The 22,435-nt window shown below is 49.3% G+C and overlaps 1 protein-coding gene across 1 annotated transcript in view; it reads right to left on the bottom strand.

The window, feature by feature from the left end:
- Window positions 1-5,174: 5,174 nt before the first annotated feature.
- gtdc1 (glycosyltransferase-like domain containing 1) overlaps window positions 5,175-22,435 on the bottom strand; it is a 29,962-nt gene continuing 12,701 nt past the window's right edge. The window contains exons 5-10 of the mRNA XM_062457251.1: window positions 19,016-19,240; window positions 11,909-12,018; window positions 10,341-10,485; window positions 7,954-8,024; window positions 7,403-7,494; window positions 5,175-6,665 (exon numbers count right to left, since the gene is read on the bottom strand). Coding sequence (XP_062313235.1) covers window positions 6,558-6,665; window positions 7,403-7,494; window positions 7,954-8,024; window positions 10,341-10,485; window positions 11,909-12,018; window positions 19,016-19,240 — 751 coding nt within the window. The 3' untranslated portion in view covers window positions 5,175-6,557. The remainder of the gene's footprint in view (window positions 6,666-7,402; window positions 7,495-7,953; window positions 8,025-10,340; window positions 10,486-11,908; window positions 12,019-19,015; window positions 19,241-22,435) is intronic.

Below are 22,435 nucleotides of genomic sequence, written 5' to 3'. Positions count from 1 at the left end.
AATAATCCCCTGAAACACAGTTGTAGCTGTGTGGGACTGAGTGACAGCGTTCACATCAGTTTTCAATCAGCAGACTGCTTTCATACTCGCAAACAGCAGTTTCTTTTTATACCCATTTAAAAAACCTATGCAGGCTTTTGCCTGTGAGGAATTCTCTCCCCCTCTCTCGCTCTTATTCTCCCTCTTTTTTCTCTCTTGCGCTGAGATAAGAGAGTCTGTAATTATGGGAAAGCCATTTTTCTGTATTTTATTATTCTCTAAATCAGATGTCTCATGCTTTGGCAGCGAGACTGGGAACGATGGGAGAGTGACATACTTAAACTAGCTTTGTGGTCGTGTGTTTCACTAAATCTCCTCAGAGAAGAAAAGGCAGAATGAGCGCCGGCTCCGAGTGCCCCCCCCACACACACACACACACCGCCCCCCCCCCCCCCTGCACACACAGACACTTTCGAAGACCAAACGAGCGAGACAGGCCACAGCTTTCAGCACCATGCTTCACTCTCTCCACACACAGAACTTCTGACAGGAAAAACACTTTTGGGGATCGGGACGGGTTTGTTGGATGCCTTCACGGGCCTTCATGCTGGAGAAAGACAGACTACTGGGGTGGGGCGCTCTGGGTTGGGCTGAGCAAATGTGAACCATAGTGGTGCAAGGACATGTTACCACTAGTCATGTAGACTTTGAGTGAACTTCCATTGAGAGTAGGATGTCTAAGAAGGAGAGAGGTACAAACACAGACGCATGACACCAAGTCCATCATTAGGGACTCTCCATTCCAGGGCCATGAGACAGTCTGCAGTTTGTATGGGGCTGGTTTGTTTTCACCACTCCAGCCAAACCTCTCTCACAGCAGTGATTTCATACAATAACTGCAGACCACTTTGTTTTGGATGGCCCCTTCCTTGTCCCTCGCTGGATAAAAATGGCCGCCTTCCTGCTTGAAAAAAAGAAGGTATGTGTAAAAAATAAAAATAAAAAGACAAAAAAAAGTCCCTCATTCTAAAATAAAAGAGTGAAATTGAAGCATAACGGAGTCCCTGAGTGTTCTAACCACCAGGCTTGTGAAAACACTGCCTGCTGACCAGCCTCCAGGGGAACACAGGAGAACATGGCAGCTCATTGAGAGCACATGACGGTGTCACTTGAGGACAACTGCTCTTTCCATCCCGTTCTTCCCTTCCTTTCCCTTTCTCCTCCAGGAGCTACGGCGCAAATGGAGAGGCGGAGAGATTGAGAGAGAGAGAGAGAGACAGAGAATTGAAGACACAGGATTCGAGAGAGATCACACGGGTCCATGTGACCATGGTAAGAAAACCAGTGTGGAGGCATTAGAGTCCCTGTGTATGGCACCTTCCTCCCCTGGGAGGGCCCGGCTCTGAAGTCTCATGGAAAATTGATGCCCGGCCTTTTATTTAAAGATTGATTTGTCAAAGTGTTGCATTTTTTAAATATAACCCTCGCGATAATGTGACAGTCCTGCTCCTTTGATGCACCTCTTCATTATGCACGGCGGCGATGAAGGTTGGATTGACATGGTTCAGTTACCAATCGCTAGGCACAGAAAACACCGGCATCAAAGAATTGCCCTTGTTGAACGCGTTTGATCTTGCAGTAATGCTCATGTTTACCTGTGTTAACAAACACGTCAACGCAGGGGCGCTGAAAGACAAAGACGCAGAACATCAGTCAGATTCGAAGTAAGTCATCACATTCTATCTTCTCTGATGTTCTGTGTGATCCATCCAGACACAGTTTTCGGATGACAGACAGGATGAGAACAGTCAGACCTGTAGAAGCGGAGCAGAGCTAACTAGAACTACAGCTCCACCCACGCATCATCCACCAAAACCTTCAAACAGAAGTCACTGCTCAGAATTTTTTGCCTTGAACAATACTTTACTTTATTTAACCAGGTAGGTTAGCTAAGAACCGATTTACAAAAGTATACACAGGCACAATATTACTCCAAGCACGTAGTGAGAGTGCTGATATTATGATCCTCATTGTTATAACCCAGTAACTGTTCCAATATGTTCCTAGCAGGTTCTCCAGTGAGATCCATCTATCAGATGTCCTGAGTGGAGCAGCCTTATCCACTGCCACATGTGCACAGACACATTTGCATAAACACATTTCCCAGACCAGCGTCTTTGTTTTTGTCTTTCTTTTGGTTTGTCGTTCCGTGCTGGAGGTGTTGTTTCAGCCCACAATCAGACAGACGCGAAGCCAGGAGGACTCAACCAGGGCTGCTCCTGATGCGTGAAATTAATGTTGCTGTTCTTTGTTGATAATCCACCAGTTTCCAGAAAGGGCCCCAAACCAACAGTTTCTTACTTTCAAATTCTGTCAATAACGGACGCTCTTGCTTTCCTGCTCCGACTTCCATCTTCCAAAGGAACGGAGAAAAAAGTTTTGTTTACCCCCAAAATATTGAATTCTCATTTCAGTTTCGGCAATTATCCTCGTCAACAAACGGATCTGCAGGATAGTCATTTCTGTTGTGGAGGGTGGGGGGGGGGGTGGGGGGGGGGGTGGGGGGGGGGGGTGGGGGGGGGGGGGTGCAGACAGTATTAGCCTTTTAAGACAAAATGATTGTGCCATAGTTGATGGGTTTAGAAAAGTGTATTTGTCTGTGAGGTTGAGATGAGTGAACTAGACACGGCTCACGGCCACAATCTAGACATTCACAACCCCCGGCTACGATGATGCACTCATCAGGCAGCCTCCACATTAAGAAACGCTCCCCTTTCTTTAACCCCCGGCTACGGGAGGAAGAGAGAACAAAAAAGAAGCTTTAATTACCGGAGAGAATGATTCTCACTTGGCTGTGTGCAGGAGCAGAGGGAACAGGAGATGACAACAGCTGAAATGTGACACCAAGACAAGGAGAGATTGCGCTCTGTCGGGTTCTCCTGGACCAGGGTGTTTACATGGTTTACATGGTTTGAAGCTACCTACTAAAAGTTTGCTTTAAAGGCTTTTCTGGAAACATAGTGTAACTAACGGCTACAGCAGTGGCGATGGCTGTGCAGTGGCTTATCAGCAACTGGGAGGCCCCAATAACCGCTGTTGGCTAATTAGCTTAACTAAGGGTGGGGCACACAACCAGCTTGTGTGGAGGTTTCCAAGATTAAACCACTGTGGGGATTTTCATTGTAGACACATATCAAAGTTGGGGAAAGTAGTTTGAAATAAGTTGCCTTTTAGCCCTGAGGTAGACAGCAAACACACATTACAGTAAACACACACACACGCGCAACACAGACAGGCCATACAGTAAACACCCGGCCGTTCACACGACACCAACTGTTCAAAGCAACGTTTATTAACAAGCCTATGAAAAGGTTTAATGCATTCAGTGTTTTATGGACTGCGCTGTAAAAGCTTTATGAGTGGGGTGGCATTTTGCAACGAGGAGACTGACTGCATTGTGACAGGGTTAACAGCGACGTCAGGTCGCGACCCAGGCCTGTTGTGGGAGTCCTACAAGTCAATGGTCCCAGTCACAGCGCTGAGGGGAGCGTTATGGATGAGGAATAGACATCACTCTACTTGACTGAGTGCCACTTACTGTGCTAGTACTGCAGCCATTGTGCGAGGGTATTCATGTACCTACTCTAGATTCAAACGATCACGTACCACCCGGGTCTTGTTGTGCTTCGTTTGTGTGTGCCTGTGTGTGTGTGTGTGTCCTGTTTGTTGTCTTTTATTCTGATGCAGAATGGTCATGTGGCCACTGGCAGACACCCAAAGTTGTCCATACAGCACATAATGCACATTTTGGCCCAATGACACTTGTGCACTTGTGATTCTGCATGCTAAGCCCTCCAAGGCCTGACCCACTTCTGCTGCAGGTCCAGCACGGTATGCCGTCCATACATCTGCTGAAGGGGTCATCTGGCAGGGCTGTCCCTCTGGCTTTCTCTCCCTCCACTCAGGTCATTAGGAGTTGTTTTCCCTGTCCGAGCTGGGGCCATGTGTTGTTGGACAGTTGACTGTCTGCCAAAAAAGACATTTGTTTTTGTGGCGTGTGAATCGTTTTTATTCCTCTCCTCCTGGAGTAAACGAGCCGACCATCGGAGCGCCCGGCTGTTGTTTAATCATCTCTTCTTCTCAGAACGGTGATTAAACTAACAATATCCACACAAAGCAGATATGGCCAGGTGATGGCCTGCCTGTGTCTGATGAGGGAGTGATAAGTGGATGAGTTCTCGGTGAGAGGGTTAGTCGGACAAAGCCTGATTTGATAAGAAAATAGCATGAGGAGTGATGAGAGTAATCTTCAACATGTCACGCAACACGTTGTGATGTAACTGCATTAGTGCTCATGGTCCCCTAGTTTCTAATGCCCAATCATAGAGAATGGGAGATTCATAGCTTCATAAGTGTTGGTTAGTGTGTCAGATGTGTTTCAGCCAGGATAGCAACAACAGAGTATGATATGCCTATGTGGTACCACATAGGCGTATGATATGTTCCATGTTATGGTATAACATGGAAGAAGACGCTAATGAAACCACAATTTTTTAGAAATTTAACTCTTCCAAACCAGGAAAGACCGTATCCCCTGCTGAAATCCATTAACTCAATTTCAAATGGCTGGACGGCCATTTTTACAGATAGAATACATGTTAGGGGTAAATTGCCGCGATGTGTCATGTTGTATTTAGAGCTGCGTAATTCATGAAAATGATGGTTCAACTCTGCTGCTCTGTGTACTGAAGGGCTGCCTTTGGAGAGAAGCAGGGGACTTTAGGTAAAGTGGAGGCTCAAGGTTTTTTTTCTCTCCCAAAATGAAATAAACAAAATAAACCAAAACACAGGGCAGGCATATCCTGGTGATAAAGATAAGCTAGTTGGTTTAACGATACAATTCTGAGATGATCTCCTTCCCTATGGACTACTGTGGCCCCTGGTGGTATTTTCAGTCTGTTTCAACCCCTATGGACCATTGCATCATCCTCTGTCACTAGCATAGGCACCTAGTGATCTGTGAGCAAGCTAATGATGGGCCAGGAGAGGAGGCGAGAGATGGGGGAAGGGTCTCCCCCAGCCTGTCTCTGCAGGGGGTCGGGGTGTTCCAAGCTGCTCCCCAGTGTTGTGTTCCATAGTGGGGGTAGGCAGTTGGGTGCCTGTGTTCCCCTTAAACACCAGTATCAACCCAGAATACCCTTAACAACTCCAGTAGCACCACACATAGGATTGTTCTGGTTCATAGGGTTCTTCTGGGTTGGTAATGTTAGACTCCAGACTCCCATCCTGCTTCAGCACAGTCACACTAGTAGCATCATACATAGTGTCATACACAACTTCTCATTTCAATCGTAAGTTCTTGTGTTTTCCTTCATATCTATTCATTCTCTGTCTGTCTGGATGCCGTTTCCTCCTCAGTCTGTTCTCGCGAGTTCTCTATAAAAGATCAAGGGTACACGAAGGAATGAGGGATTCAGTTTGCTGTTAGCAATGCTCAGAGGAAGGAGGGGAGCAGCAGGAAAAGGGATTCACAACTACAGTAGGAAGCCATTTAGTTTCACACTTTCCACCTTTTCACTCCCGAATGGAAGGTTTTAAAGAGTGGTTTTAAGGTCTCCCCAAACAGGCTAAGGTGGTTAAATATATAAACTATGGTCTAGTGTATGGCGGCACTGGGATCCTACCCATGACAAACCTTCCCCTGAACGGAATTAGACCAAAGACCATCAAGACACAAATACATGGTCTACAAACAGATTATACATTTAAGTTGACCTTTATTGTTACATGAGAGGAAAAAAACGAGAAATAAACTGCAGAGAATATAGGCATTGTCAATGAAAGTGCCATCAATGGCTCAACAAAAGTATGAGGTAAAGGAGCCACCCATAACCATAGATGTGGAGCAGCCCTGCAGCCAGTCTGCTAAGGCACTTCAGCAAGCACAGCTTTCCAGGCCCTCTGCCCTCAAACCTGGCAACCCAGGTGGAGCCACAGAAAACAGAACTTCCAGCCACAACTTGGCTGCCAGTCTGTCGGCAGCGGTGAAGGAGGAGGAGGAGAAAGAAGAAGAAAGAAAAAAAGAGTCCCTTCCAGCCCCACGTTCTCCAGAACAGAGGATAAAAATGGCCCCGACCGGATATGTGAGGTGGCACTGCCTTTGGGAAACATGAAAGCCTTTACACGTTTTTCCTTTAGATTTTTTTCATTTCTTTTCTTTCTAGAAACCACACACATAAAAGGTTCTCTCTCGCACGTGAAGATGAGGGGGACATTTACAGGGTCGGCACAATGTCTCCAGAAGAGGACTGGTTCTGATTTGAAAAGAGGAGAAGCAAGGAGAGAAGAGGAGAGAAGAGGAGAGAAGAGAGGAGGTGCTGGAAGCCACCACAGGTTTGTGGCAGTGAATCAACTATGACGAACTCCCAGCACTTGGTAGACTCTCTGTCTACCTCCAGTCCCTCTCCTTCAGCCTGTTATGGAGTGAAGTAAGAATGCAGCTCCAGAGAGGCTTCCAGGAGAGGGATGAAGGTTCTCCTCTTCCACAGTCCTCTTCTAAAGTCTGGGTCAGGGTCTAGTCAGGATGGATCTGGGACTGGGTCAGGGTGAAGGTCCTCCTCCCCTCCAGACAGAAGACTGAGGAAGCCCTCCTTCAATGCTGCCCAGGAGTACTTCCTGGTGTCAACCTGCAGAGGAAGGACAGGACAGAGGGAGGCCAGGATAGAGGCCAGGACAGAGGAAGGCAAAGATAGAGGTCAGGACAGAAGGAGGTTGTACAACATGACAAAAGAAAAACTGAATAAATAACAAACAAAAACGAACCAGGAGAGTGTTCATGTGTTCCTGCTTTCATCAGGAGGTGGGGATTGTGTTCAGGGTCGGACTGGGACCCAAAAACAGCCCAGGACTTTGGAACCCAGACCGGCCCGCGACCCGTGTACAGTTGCTTAATACAAATAGGCTATATGATAATAAAGTATAATGCAGTGCTATCGAAGACTGTTAACAAAATTTGATCTAATACAGTATCTAAAAATGAATATGGCACCGGTTGCAAACAACTTTTAAAACACTGCACGCAATCTCATTGCTTCCGCACCCACTCCATGGAATTGGCCGTAGGGCTTACCCGGAAAACGATAGATTTTTGACCAACTGCGATCTGTAAACTGGACAGACAAGTGCACCGTTCAAGTTTACGGGGGGAATCCCCACCCTTTGGATTTTGGATCGCTCCAGTTAAACAGTTGCTGGGTATGCAGGCCATCCTCAAAGTGAGCGTAAACTATTAGGCTTTTTTTCTTTTTTTTTTTGCATAGTGCCATGGCCATAGCGGCCGTTCAAGAAATCTCCCATTTCTCCCGATGGCCAGTCCGACACTGATTGTGTTCCTGCATGTGTCAGGCTGTGAGGAGTGTGTTACCTGAACGTGATGTCTCCTGACAACATCAGGTCTTCTGCACAAGGCCTGCAGCTTCTTACACAGCTGCTCTGGAGTGGCATACAGATACTCAACTAAACACACACAAGCATATACACACAGACGCATGCACACACACACACACACACACACACACACACACACACACACACACACACACACACACACACACACACACACACACACACAGGAAAGTATGAAGGAGAAAAAGAGGGGGAAAAGAGAAGTGCTGCATCATTAATGTAACAGAAACCTCAAAGCGTTGACAGCTCACGTTCATCATAAAAAATGCATTAAACACTGATGGGCAGGTTGTACATAATTGAGCTAGTATTCTTTTTAAAGGTTACCATTAGCTATGCAAATATAATGGATGTGAGACAGAGTTTGAGACTTTAAAAGCAGGTAAATCCAGGTCACATTCTTTTAGAGGTTTCTTCATGTCGACGTAACAGTTCAGTGAGAGACTCCTGTCCTGTTCTGGAAAGACTATTCATCACGAGCGTGCAAATAGAAACCAAAGGAAAGAGTACCTGGGAATATCTCTGGGTAAACCAAGGCCTTTGGACACAGAGGATAGCAGCCACAATGGACAGCCTCTAACCTAGGGGAACAATGTTAAACACATTTAGTTTGCAATTACATTTAGTTTGTCATGCAATCATATCAATAGCAACAGAAAATATTCTGGGTTTCTGATCCTCTAAACAATTGGTCCAACAAAAAATAAAAAATATGCCAGAAATATATGTTTCAATCACAAATGTATGTTTCAATCTCAGGAAAGGCACACAAAATGTGTTTGTTTCTCGCCCGACAAAAAAGAAAAGAAATTGCGTGACATTTCTGCCACTTATAATTGGTTGAGCCTTGTAGAGCTGGAGAATGCAGTCAATTGAGTCTGATGTCACACTGTTCTGCCACTGGTTTATTTTCATGCACATTTCTGAATAACTGGAGCCTTCAAAAGAAAGGCCGGGATGAGAAAATATCTGCTGGACAAGGACCAACCTCCGGTCTTTTCTGAGAACAACCGCAAGAGGACTGATGACATTTTTGCAACTATCACTGGAGAATAGTGACAAAGAAAAAAAAGTTTCAGCAATTCTCTAGCATATTCCACTTCCATGAACACCCACTGACCACAGTAGGCTTCCTAAACACACAGCTTCTGAAATATTTTGTGGAACGGCACATGCATATTTGATGATTCTTCAATCTCACTCCTCGCCATCACCGTGGTGCACCATCTCTCACGCTGGCTCCAGACATGCATATTTAAACAGCCAGATTATCATTCCCAGGTTCATTTTATTTCACTTGGAAAACATAGTGTAAAAAGAGTTTGCAATGTTACGCTGGGGTGAAAAGAGATACATTTCCTCTACTTCAACATCTTTTAATAAAAAAACGTAATTACAACAGAGTATTGTTGTTTTGGCCTTGACACTACACCCGCATCCTCCCCAAACAGGTGAAAGGCAGTTACAGTACGTTTATTGGAACAGCAACAGTTCGATTCTGGGCAGCGCGTTGTTGATAAATGGACCGACAGTAACATTCAAGCACAGTGATGGAGAAGTCCACGCTCTGTAATCAAACAGCACTCAGTCCTGCCTTCCAGAACACAGCTGTGAAGATTGTGCTAATTCCCAGGTGGACAGCACGATCTATGCGCCTGACAGCACGATCTATGAAAGCGATCATCAAGCTCAGTTCCGTTTCACCGCCGTGATGCGTAAGCGCCCGAATGGTTATCAGGCTTTTCATCTCAAATATAATTAGCTGATCATTTTTGCTAAATGACTTCTTCACTGTAGGGCATGCATAGCGCCTGCTCAAATCGCCTGCCCGTGATTAATCAGATTAGGCCACATTCAACTGTAATGAGGATGAAACACTTTGGCGACACCTCCGTTGGGCCACATGACCGGACTGCTCTTTCCGTTGGGCTCAAGAGGCCTGCATTATTCCTGGAGTGAGGGCGAGTACTTATCTGCTGTTGTTCTCAGTCATTACTAAAGCTAATGTGCCAGCCCGTAGTGTTGCTGGAGAGGTGTGAGGGAGAGCTGTAGAGAGGGATGACGAGCTCGTCTGTTGAGCGTCAACTCTCCGAGGAGCCCATGTTAGTATCGATCCGTGGCGTGTTTCCCTGCCTGTACCTTGAAAAACACGTCCAGACCCCGAACGTGTACACACATACACGCACGCACGCGCATTACGCCTCTCTCGCATCTCCACAAACACTCTCTCACACACGCAGACGCACACACACTTACACAGCTGCACACGCACACAGTACTATCAATAGAGCTCAGTGGGTGGCCTGCGTGCTTGAGCTCCCCTTGGTTGGGATGAAAGGAAGCAGAGTACATGATTGTGGAAGGCTCCCCCAGAGGGAGACCCCTCCTCTCACTCAGAAGGACACTCTCCTCCGCAGCCAGAATTAGCACCACGCTTCATTTTCCCTCCATCCTCCCCTGGGAGCAGCAGGATCACAGCCCGTCTCCACTGAAGCTCTCTCTCTGTCCCAGCTCCACCCTGGCCAGGAGCGTCTCACCCGACACATCAAGCGCACCCCAGAAAGGTGACTGAAGTCTGGCGCTGAGGGGGCGAGGGGGTCGGATCGCTGAGGCCCAACTCTGGACTCTCTTGAGGTGAAGGAGGGAGCGGGGTGATGTTTAACTCAACCTGCCTGGTGCATTAATCCACACTTCTGTGGGCTCGGTTTTCTGACACTGCTTCGTAAAGTGCAAAAAAGAAATGGCAGAAAACCAACAGCACTACCAAGCTGGTATAATTGGCTGCATAGTATCGATATTCCTCATAAACAACATTGACTTGGTGTTTAGCATAATGCTCTGAGAAGCACTGAGTCGTGTTGCGTCGCTGTTGCGTCGCCATGAGGAGCGGGACTCACATGGCCACTCCGAAAAACTCATGCCTGGCGGTGGACACGACCACGTCTGCCTGGCACAGCACCCCCAGGTAGTCCTCCTTCCTGGGCAGGAAGCCCCAGTGGAGGACATGGGCACCCAGCTCTTCCTTGGCCTCCGCAAAGACATCTGGAGATAGAGGAGATGGAGGGGGGAGAGGGGCATCCAGGATGGCAGGGAGAAAGAGACAGGAAGGGAGCAACAGAGGGGAGGGTATGAAAGAGAGCAGAGAGAAAGAGAGAAGGAGGTGACTGTATATCTCACAATAGCTGTCTTTCATGACCTGGATAGAGTATAAAAGAGTATTATTTGATATGTCTTCAGCTGAAAAATGTCAGTGACTGCTGGCCTTTGTCCCCATGACTACAAACCAGGGCAGCGGCTTACTTCATGAACTGCTTATCCGCTGACACAGACCTGAGAGTTTGAGTCAATTCGATTCCCCTAGAAAAAGAATTCACTTTGAATGGCGAATAAATTGAGAGAAATAATGTGATGGAGTGCATGTCGTTGAGGATCCATCTGCTGTGGCCTTCTGGACTATCAAGAGCCATGCTTCGGCATCCCGCTAAGGAAGTGATGATGATGAAGATGTCTCAACAGACACAACAGCCAAGAGAAAAGGTCAGCCAGGCAGACAGACGAATGAGGCCCAGAAAGCCAAGAAAACAAAATAAATATTTATATGTGTAGCCTACACTTTTTCACAAAAATATTTATACTTCTTTCCAATTAAAATTACTTTACGGCTTAAGGATTGTAATGATATGAGAAAGTAAAATTGTGCAAGTTTTCCTACTTACTATAAAAATGCTTTAGGGTTTATACGATATACGAGTAGGTGATATACTGTAGAGCCGACAATATGAGAGGAGGAAAAACAGGTGAGCGAGCAAAAATAATCAATACCATGACCCTATTAGGAAAATCAGAGTAGATTAAAATGATCCTAATGTGATTGCCTTCCAAGCAATCATAAAGGTAATTAGTAAATATGAGGCAGGATTTAGGGCCTCTCTGCTACTATAAAAGTTTACATTCTAATATAAGAGAGTGTGTTTCCTGTAACTCCCGCTCCACTAAAGGCCTTAGAGGGGGAGTATTAATTAACTTAACAGTCCTGAGTAAATACATTGGAGTGTCCCAAAGTCATTACAGCATCATCACATCCTAATGGGAAGTGTGTTTTATCAATTAAAACCCTTCCCAAGAGTGTAATGTGTTTGTATGTCAGGTGACCTTAGGCCTTAATCTAATCTCATAACCAATTACGTTTAAAGCCGTAATATTTACACCCGCCCGGCCTAACCGTGATGTCTTGGCAACACTTTTCTAAGGTGAGTGAAAAGTCAACCAAGTTTTTCTGCTGCTTCGGAACATGAAGGGCCATCTGTAAACTAGACTCACTCACCACCGAGACCCGGCTATGTGTGTGTACGTGTGTGTAAGGTGTGAGTGTAGAGTGAGTGTGTGTATGTTTATCTGTGTTTGTGTTTGAGTGTAGGGGATCTGTGTGTGGGGTTGATGTGTCAAAGTGTGTGTGTGTGTGTACCTGGTACGTCGGTGAAGGTCTCCCCCAGCACAGACAGATGAAAGGCCAGGCCTCTGTTCTTCAGCTTGAGCAGAGTCCTGAAGAACAGCTCCGGGTCTTTGTCATGTTCCCTTCACACACACACAAACAGAATACAGCCTTTTGATGGACTTCACTTTGACACACACGAGTGTACACATGTACATTCACCTACAGTACACACATACCCACACATGCACGCACACACATGGTACACAGGAGAGCTGGAGGCTTACATTCCTGGCCATAACCAGCTCTGACCTATAAACACACGCACACACGCACACACACACACACACACACGCACACACACACACACACACACACAGTACCAGCACAGCCAGCCCAGGTTGTAGGAGGCAGCAGCAGCCAGACAGATCACAGTCTTCCCTGGGGGGTAGTTGACTGTGATCTCTGCTCCGGCAGGTGGGGAGAGAGGGGGCGGCGGGGGAGGTGTGGGAGGGGGAGAGGGGCAGCGTGGGGCGGTGTGAGAGGGGGGGGGACGGGGGGGACAGTGATACCAGCCTGCTCTGCTCCTCTTCTCCTCCCTGAAGAGCACGCTCGCCTGGGAGATCCTAGTTAACACACAGGTGCTCAGCTGGCGAGCAGATGTCACACGTCGCTTCACCCTGTCCCCCCCATCCTCACCTCACCCCCCCCTCACCCTGTTCCTCCTCCTCCCCCTCCTCACCTCCCCCTGCCCCCTCCTCACCTCACCCTGTTCTTCCTCCTCCTCCCCCTCCTCACCTCCCCCTGCCCCCTCCTCACCTCACCCTGTTCCTCCTCCTCCCCCTCCTCACCTCCCCCTGCCCCCTCCTCACCTCACCCTGTTCCTCCTCCTCCCCCTCCTCACCTCCCCCTGCCCCCTCCTCACCTCACCCTGTTCCTCCTCCTCCCCCTCCTCACCTCCCCCTGCCCCCTCCTCACCTCACCCTGTTCCTCCTCCTCCCCCTCCTCCTCACCTCCCCCTGTTCCTCCCTCCTCACCCTGTTCTTTCCCCCTCCCTTCCACGCCATCATAAAGGGGAGCCAACGGGAGCGCTGATGATCGCAAACAGCAGCCACAGATGTTTCTTCCCATCACACCTTCTCCCTGTGAGGTCCAGTGATGTAAATCAGCGCTGAATGTTGCGGCAGCACCAACTGGATGAGTGTCACTTCACGTCAGACAGCAGATAGATCACAGCGGCCTGAATGTAGGTTGTCAGTGTGAACGGACCCGTCTCACTTACAACGTGTCTCCCTGGAGGCCCTGTCGAGCTCACCTCTCTGGTGATGCAGCTGTGATGTAACAGAGCTCTGATGCAGGCTGATTTGAGCATGCCAACATGCTGACTGAATCAGTGATGACAGAGCAACAGGGATGGTGCCAGGCCAGTAGGGGGCAGCCTTTAAACTGATCAACAAGGATCCTCTAAACCCCAGGGAGAGGAAGCTCTGGGGAGGGAAAGGGGAAAGGAGGGGGAGAGAAGGTGCAGACTAGCGACCAGGCCAACATGTTTTTTAAATTTGAGTTGTCACTGTTAGCATTACAGATGGAGAGAGGGCAGAATTGTCCTCCCAAAAACAACAGACGTTAAAACAACAACATCCCACATGGGAAATGCTGCGTTTCACATGAAGTCCGCAGTGTCAGACACACTCTGGGTAAAAAGTCCTTTACGCTGGAAAGTATATTACTGGCAGGAGAAACTCCCGTAGCTGTGTGTGTGTGTGTGCGTATGTGTGTGCTCATGTGTGTGTGTGTGTGTGTGAAGATCAAACAGTACCAGTACTCCTCCACACACCTCCTCTCTGGGACCTCCTTAGGTGAGATATTACGGGAGCTTATTTATCCTCATTTCCAGCCCTCCTATTCCTTCTCTTCCCCTGTGGATAAGACGCTAATTCCCTTATTTCCTCTCCTGCCTCTGAATCCCTATCCCCTCGTTACTGCTCCAGGAGCACAGTGAGAGAGAGGCCTGTGATAGCGCCACACACCCTTCCCCCCACACACCCCTCTACCCTCCACTGGAAAACAAAGCAGTGCTCATTAATTTTGGGTATATGACTGTCAGGAAGAGTCCTGAGCACCCGCTCGCTCGCTCACACACACACACACACACGCCTTCACCCAAGTATGCATGTATGCATGCACATAAACACACACCCCCCTCCCCAAGTATGCATGCATGCATGCACATAAACACCCCCCCCCTCCCCAAGTATGCATGCATGCATAAACACACACACCACCCTGCCTGACTTGATGACCCGGATCTCCTGATGACGCCCGTTAACCCCCAGCGACAGAGCACCAATTCGCCATCATCATCATCATCCCCCTGATTGGAGAGTGAGAGACAAACATAGACTTGGTGACATCTTTACGTCATCATCCCCCCGCCTGCTGACCTGCAGCCAGGCAGAGACAGGCTGCCCTGGCAGTCGAGGTGTGTCCCTCTGGGGACGCACCTCGACGCACCTCGACGCACCTCGACCCTGGCCACCTCGACCCCTGACCCTGGACTCTTCATCCCGACCCTGGCCTGAAGACAGGCCAGGGTCGGCCTGTCTTCATGTACGAGGTAAACATCTGTGTTACAGACTCCTGTGAAGATGATGTGGCTGTTCATGGCCGCTGTTTGAATTCCCTTTTCCACCTTCCTCTCCTCTCTTCCTCCAACCCCTCCCCTGTTCGCGTATCCTCTCCACTTCCCTCCTCTCCTTTCCTCTCCTCCCCTCTTGTCTTCTCTCAGCCGCCCCCTCCGCTCCTTTCTTCCCTATCCTCTGTTCTCCCCTCCCTTCTCCTCCACTCTCTTTTCGTCTTCTCCTCTGCTCCCTAGCTCCAGTCCTTTGTGCCGGTACAGCACACCACCCCAGTGACCTCCAATGTCTACAGATGAAGCAGAGCAATGATCTAGAAGTCTCTATCCCTCTTTAATATGCAGAACGTACCAGCCCAAAAGAAAATAATATCCTCTCATTTAGAAAGCTGGGATTAAATATTCCCCTTTATGTTGCACCCAAGAGGTGCGTTTTAAAATTCAAATACTATTTACTCCGATGCACAATGTGAAATGAGCCCAATCACAGGAAAACTGAACAGCAGAGCCCCAATTAAGGGACACTTGAACAACAAAGCCTGGGTTCATATCAGTAGCATGACAGATTAGCAAAGGAGAGAACAGAACAGTGGCGAGGGTAGAAGCAGAGTAGAGAAAAGATGGTAGTAGAGTAGAAGACAGAGGAGAGTGGAGTAACAGAATAGGAAACAGTAGAGTAGAGAACAGAGTGGAGTAATAGAGAAGAAAAACAGAACATAGTAGAGAAGAGAACAGAGTAGAGTAACAAAGTAGAGTAGTACAGAACAGTAGACTAGAGAACAGAGTAGAGAAAAAGAGTAGAGAGCCGTAAATTTACGTTCAAACACCTCATATTTTCTGGGGTGCTATTCATCAACTGCCCATACCCATTGACAGTTTTCTTGGCTAGTTCATTTTTGAAGTGAATCTGCACAGGGATCATGGACGCCGTACATCGACTGAAAGTGACACGGAAGCGTTTATTTCTTCCACAAACAAGCAGCGCTGGTTCATGCAGGGGACGCGAGACCTAGCGCGTCACGAGCAAATCGTCATCACGCGTCAAGGCACACCTTCCTAATAGGGCGGGGTATATAGCAGGGATCCTGGCACTTGCATTGCTAGTGCGACACAGATGCTATCGGTCTCCTGCGGCCTCCGCCTCCCCGGCCTCCACCCTTTGTCTGGTTCTTCTTTTTCTTCTTCCTCAGGGGGAATGCGTTCGCTGCTCTCTGCCCGGATGTCGAGACGGTGTCTCAGGAGACGGTGTCTCCGTTGGGTGCGGCAGGGAGCTGCTGCGAGCACAACCGTATGCCAAATCAAATATTACAATCATGTATTGTATCGTGTGGAATAAAGTATCAGTTAACAACACTACTGAGTCCTCCTGCCTGAAACAGCACACCCTGACACTTGAGAGTCCTGGTCCACTGGCCTGATACATTCGCTACGTTAGAGGCCAAGTCCACAAGCATGATAGCTATTTCAGAGGTTTGGTCCACAAGCCTGGTTCAATAGCTGGATGTTCTCTCCATCTGACTCCACACAGGGTTGTAGAACTTCCGATCTTACTCGTTAACATAATAAGCCGAGCATAAAGCTGAAAAGCAGAAGTTGCCATGCTGGGATGCTAAATGAGTGTGCTTCTGCCTCATGCCTCCATGTTTGACTTTCATTTCCTGTTCCTGTCCAAGTTGCTGACAAGGGTTCGTCTGAGGTCAGGAGGCAGGGCGAGGCCGGGGAATGCTGAGATGAGCGCCAAGAGTGTGTGTGTGTGTAGGTTCTGTATGTGTTGTGTGTATGTATGTGTCTGAGTGAGTGTGTGTGCGTGTGTATGAATGTGTGCGTCAATAATGACCACTTGCCAGCCTTACGAGCGGATTAACAAAAACGGAGAAACATCACAACCGCTGATGACGTCATCAGTCTGAGGGTGGCGTCAGACTCACTGCTCACTGCGTGCCCTGCATACATTTACATTTAGTTATTTAGCAGACGCTCTTATCCAGAGCGACTTACAGTAAGTACAGGGACATTCCCCCGAGGCAAGTAGGGTGAAGTGCCTTGCCCAAGGACACAATGTCAGTTGGCATGACCGGGAATCGAACTGGCAACCTTCAGATTACTAGCCCGACTCCCTCACCGCTCAGCCATCTGACTCCAGCATACAAATCATTACCTTATCCCTAACCTCATCTAGGACACCGTCTAAGACACCCCTCCTATTCCTCCTCTCCTCGTCTTCACAGCGGTGTGCCTACGTGAGTCCTGATTGCTTTGTTTGTTATTTTCAAATCAACAGACCCCAGGGCTGCAATCCTCTTGAGGTAAGAGCTGGAGCTGATCCCGCTCAACCTCTGTGTCCTGAGCTGTCAGAGGCTAAACCTCTGCTAGATTTAACCTCTACTCTCTCTCTCTCTCCCTCCCTCCATCTCTCTCACCCTCTGTCTCTCTCTCTCTCTCTCTCTCTCTCTCTCTCTCTCTCTCTCTCTCTCTCTCTGATCCTCAGTACCGTGGCACGAGGCCATCCTCCTACCTGTAAACATCTGTCTACTGGCGGCCCTCTCTGATCTCATCCCTTTATCCCTCCATCCCTCCATTCCCACCTCCACCCCCTGGTCAGTGCCTGCAATAAGACAGTCCTGTAATCTCAGGGATCCAGGCCACACACAGATTAACAATCTGCGAATGAGGATACAAAAACTAGTGAGCCCCTGGGAGAGATGGAGCGACAGAGAGAGACAGAGTGTGTGTGGTGTGTGTGTGAGTTTGTGTGTGTGTGTGTGGAGCTATGGAGGGAAGAAAGGAAGTAGGGAAATAAAACAAACTGCGAGCAGCTTCAATCGAGGAGATTATCTAGCCCTCACTCTTGCTCCCACCTATCCTCTCTCTCCCTCTTTCTCTTTGCCCCTCAATCGGTAAATCCTAATTTAGCCCAGAATAAAGCCAGCGTTTATGAAGCCTGGATGTTGGGAGCGATAATCCATCTGTGTTTTGCTCAGTTTAGAGGAGATTACACCCTGGGTGCTTTTGTTACTGATATAAGAGTAGGTGAAAAACAGCTAGCCAGAGCAAACACAGAGATGGGGGGGCACCGACGAGAACCACAGCCGCCGCCGCCAGCGAGGACGAGCAGCTCTGGTGGTCTTTGCGGTAGTTAATCTGATTTACGGACATGTTTTGGTGAGGAAACGGAGCTTCTCTGGCGGACGGACAGGAGAAGAATGTGTGAATCTGTCCTCAGTGACACCGGCCAGGAGACACTGCAGAAGATCACAGGGTGCTTGCTCTCCGGAGACTGGCATAGAACGTTAAAACAACTTGCACCACTACGTCACACTGGATAGAAAACCCTCCAAGGAAGATCTCCCAGCGAGAGCTAAACACACTCACGGTAGTCTATCAACTATCAACACACCACTCTAAGGGTTTCACAATAAGAGTACCTTGGTTTACTCATCTGAGTGTTGTCGAACAACACTCCTGGAGGGGCAGGAGGGGGGCAGCGCCGGTGGGGCTGTGGGGGCAGCGCTGTAGAAGCGGGGGCAGCGCTGGTTGGGCTGTGGGGGCAGCGCTGTAGGAGCGGGGGCAGCGCTCTTGGGGCTGTGGGGGCAGCGCTGTAGGAGGGGGGCAGCACTGGTGGGGCTGTGGGGGCAGCGCTGTAGGAGGGGGGGCAGCGCTGTAGGAGGGGGGCAGCACTGGTGGGGCTGTGGGGGCAGCGCTGTAGGAGGGGGGCAGCGCTGGTTGGGCTGTGGGGGCAGCGCTGTAGGAGGGGGGGCAGCGCTGTAGGAGGGGGGGCAGCGCTGTAGGAGGGGGGCAGCACTGGTGGGGCTGTGGGGGCAGCGCTATAAGAGGGGGGGCAGCGCTGTAGGAAGGGGGGCAGCACTGGTGGGGCTGTGGGGGCAGCGCTGTAGGAGGGGGGCAGCGCTGTAGGAGGGGGGCAGCGCTGTAGGAGGGGGGCAGCGCTGGTGGGGCTGTGGGGGCAGCGCTATAAGAGGGGGGGCAGCGCTGGTGGGGCTGTCGGGGCAGCGCTGTAGGAGGGGGGCAGCGCTGGTGGGGCTGAGGGGGGCAGCGCTGCGGTGCGAGAGCTCCCTTCAGGTCTCTCCCAGTCCCAGGAGAAGCTCCAGCACATCGTTTTTGCATTACGGGGTGCGTGACTGCTTTGTTCTCCATCGTGCCACGCCGTGACATGGCCAGCGGCCCCAAACACAGAGAAAGCAGCAAGGTAACAACAACAAGGTTGTTGTGGAAACATGTTTGCTTCCAGTGCTTGTCCTGGTGGCATATTGATATGGGAACATGCTGCGTCATCACGCTATAACTCCTAACACTCCCTCTGAGACAAGTTCTCTAAAACGTACAGTAATTTATGTTTTAGTCTAAAAACATTTTAGTGTGTATTTTGTATTTGTGTGTGTGTTTGTGCTTGTGTCTGCGTGAGAGTGTGTATACCCACCCATGTTTGCGTGCTAGTACATGTGTGCGTGTATTCATCCTTCAGTTCATAATGTCAAATCACAACTCACCACCTATGCGGCCAGACAATATGGAGAGGTCTGGCCTGACCCTCTGCTCCTTCACTCCCCTCCTCCTTCTCAGCTTCCCGCCGGTCACAGAGGCCCTGGTCTGCCTCGACCTCCTGGCCTGGCTCTGGGGGGAGAGAGAGCGGTTCCTCTGCTGAGATACTTGTGTAAGAGACGTTCTGCTGAGGTTCCTTCAGTCTGCAAAGAATCTTGTGCTCAGGGAGGAGCCTGTGTGAAGAGCATACAGAACACACAGAATATCGATTTGATACTGTATAAAGTAAAACAATTGTACAAATATCACATAGACGTTTCAAAGAATATGTATATGGTTAGCAATCTGGTTATAGTCTTTGGATAGTGTTTAAATACAGACCTAGCACAACCACAACAGAAACAGAGACATACACACACTAACGCGGGTCTTGTGACCCGTGTTTGCATCGCAAGACGGATCGATGTCGGCCCATCACCAACGGATGTTCCCCAGGCTGGGCCCGGCCGCTCTGCTTTCTTTGGAGAAGGAGAGACGAGGAGCTGGAGAAGGAGGAGGCCGAGAGCCAGCATGGAAAGATGCTGATGTCATTGCCGGAGGAATGGGAAACACATTGGACGCGCTGGCACAGAGGGAGGTGTTCGTGGCTGGGTGAATTTATGAAGGCGGGAGCCTTGCCTCAATCGCTGGGGAGGGAGACAGAGAGGATCTCCCTAGACCTCTGGTCTGGTGACCAGGCTCCGCCTGCAGACCCTCAGCCTGCAGACGCACAGCCAAACAGACGTATGGAGACAATCAGAAACAGGTCAACAGGTGACCTAGGATGTCCTCAGAGGTCAGAAGGATAGAGGTGAAGTCACACACACACCCACACACACACAACTAAGGCCAAATTGCCAAAGCCTGCAAATACAAAACACCCACAGCCATGACCTTAGAGATAGAACTTAACCTTCGACCGGAGAAGCCAGCGTCTATTGGGAGTTAGTACATGGGAGCGTGTTCCATTGGAAGGCCGTTAAAACACTCAATCCCGACGCCAGAGTAAGCTTGTGGCGGGCACTGACATCACGGCATGACGAATGGACGCTGACAGATTTAGCATCGTTACCATAAGATGTTAATGGTGTTTATAGCTCCTCTCCATCTCTGGAAAAGCCATCATAAGCAAAACAAACCCTGGGAGTGGTACTAAAAGATATATCACACACCCAATTCAAATGTGTCGCACGTTAGGCGAAAAAAGTCCATTCTTTAATAACTGCCCTAAAAAGTTCGTTTGGATCATTCATACAACACAGCCCATTGCAGAGAGAAGCAGGCACAATAACACTGCCTGAGGTGTTCAGGCATGCGCATGAAGAAACGGGAAAGGGAACAGCACAGTGGACGGAAGGACAATGTTACCCCTTCTAATAAGCACTCGCATTATTACAATCCATGAGGTCATTTGTAAAGGCGTGGCCTGGCATCCAGGCAGCCGGACATCACCTTGACAAGCCATCGATGAAAGTGCCTGGGCGGATGAGTAGATGTGTGGGGGGGAGATGGATCTGTTACACAGCAGGTCTGGACAGGGGGCTGTCTGTGCTGTGTCTCTGTGGGGTGGTGGTGGGTGATGGGGGGGGGCTGACAAGCAGGGGCTTGTGGTTAGCTATGACCAATGGTGCTGTGCTGCCAGCCCCTGGGAGAGCTTCATTCAATAAGCCATTTCAAAAATTGGATGAAGAGGTTTTGACTAGGGGCAATAAAAACGATACGGTGTCTACCAGCAGAATGAGAGAGAGAGAAAGAGAGAGAGGTACTTAGGGAGAATGCCACACAATTATCTTATTTATAAATCAACAGCAATTTCGGTGATGACTTTACCTCTGCATTTGATTAAAATTGAAAGGATGAAGAGGGGAGTCAAAGTCAAAAATCATTTGATCTAATTTCCTTTATTGGCAATAATCACAAGTGTCTCTCCAACTGGATAATGAAAAACGTCAGTGATCAGGAGGCCCAGAGGACGCTGGCCCTGGGGGGGAGGGCAGGGAGACTCGAACTGGAGAGGCTGCAAGGCTGAAACCTGGGTCAGACTTCTGCAGGTACAACCAGACCTGCATCTGTGTTGTCATTCGTGGAGAAGGCTGATATTTGTTTTACAAAGATGGATGAGATATATTTGGGCTTTTGAATTCATGATACCTTCAATGATAGCAGAGTATTGTTTGTGTGTCGTGCTAAGGGATTAAGCTCTACAGGACTGGGGCAGAATATCTCACAGTACCTGAAGAGGACAGGTGCATTCCAACAGTATCTGCCCGAGGACCACAAAGCTACACACACACACACACACACACAGAGTATCTCGTAAACGATGTTTGCAAAACATGACAGAACGTATACATGCATACTTTGACCATGCATCCTGAACCACAGTAGAGACGCCCAGGGCTCTCCAGGTCAGTCCACCACGGCTAATTCTAGAACAATCTCTGGTCCTCAACTCCCAGGAGGCTTGACTTGACTAGTTAGGTCAGAATAACGGACCTCATCCAAAGGTTTGGCAGCTAGGTTAGCGACCCCGAGGGCAGGAGAGCTCCACAGCCATCTCATCAGCCTCATCCTGCCATCCACCCAGCTGACGGAGCTCTGAGCAGGGGCTGGAGTGGAGAGGAGAGGGGCTCAGCGGTGTGGTCCGAGCAGGTCATTAAAACACATTAGCATCGACATTACAGTCATTACCGTCTGAACCCTGCGCCAGGAGCTCATCCAGTCTCCCGGATGTCTGTGGCGTTGTCTCCGTGGCGCGGCCATCCCATCCCAGGCCGCGGCCCACAGCCCCCCGGGAGCAGAGCAGCGCGCTGATGGATATTCAGAGGGAAAGGGGGGGGGGGGGGGGGGGGGGACTCGACTGCTTGGCCCGCAGTGCTGAGAAGGCCTGAGCAGGACACCCCTGCCTCGCACCCCCGCCAAGAGGAATATCTGATCAAACGCTGTCCTTTTTTACCACCCCCCTCCCCCCCCCACCAATTTCTGTGGCAGTAACAGGAAAAACTCTGAAATGACGTAATGTGCATATGGCTGGCGAGGCGGGACATCAGGAGAGAGCAGATTACAGCAGGAGCCACAGAAGCCCTGGCATCTGCTGACGGGAGGGGTAATACCCTGAAACACCCAATAACCTGTCCCCTGCCTGGGTAGCATCCAGGTTGAGCCGGCACGGGACAATCCCCATGTAAGGACGGGATTTACTACAGAACAACAACAGGGATGGGACCAACAGCAAGCTGGGAAACGTGTTAGTGGGGATGAACGGGGGGGCACGCAGAGAACATGACCCGATGACCTGCAGGTCAATACTGAGAAAAATGCACTCAAACATCCTAGCTGAAGGATAAATAATCTCATTAGATTTCATATATTGAAGCCACTTCACAAGT

This window comes from Osmerus eperlanus, chromosome 3 (assembly GCF_963692335.1).
Source record: "Osmerus eperlanus chromosome 3, fOsmEpe2.1, whole genome shotgun sequence".
NCBI lineage: Eukaryota > Metazoa > Chordata > Actinopteri > Osmeriformes > Osmeridae > Osmerus > Osmerus eperlanus.
This window is presented reverse-complemented; position numbering and strand designations above follow the sequence as displayed.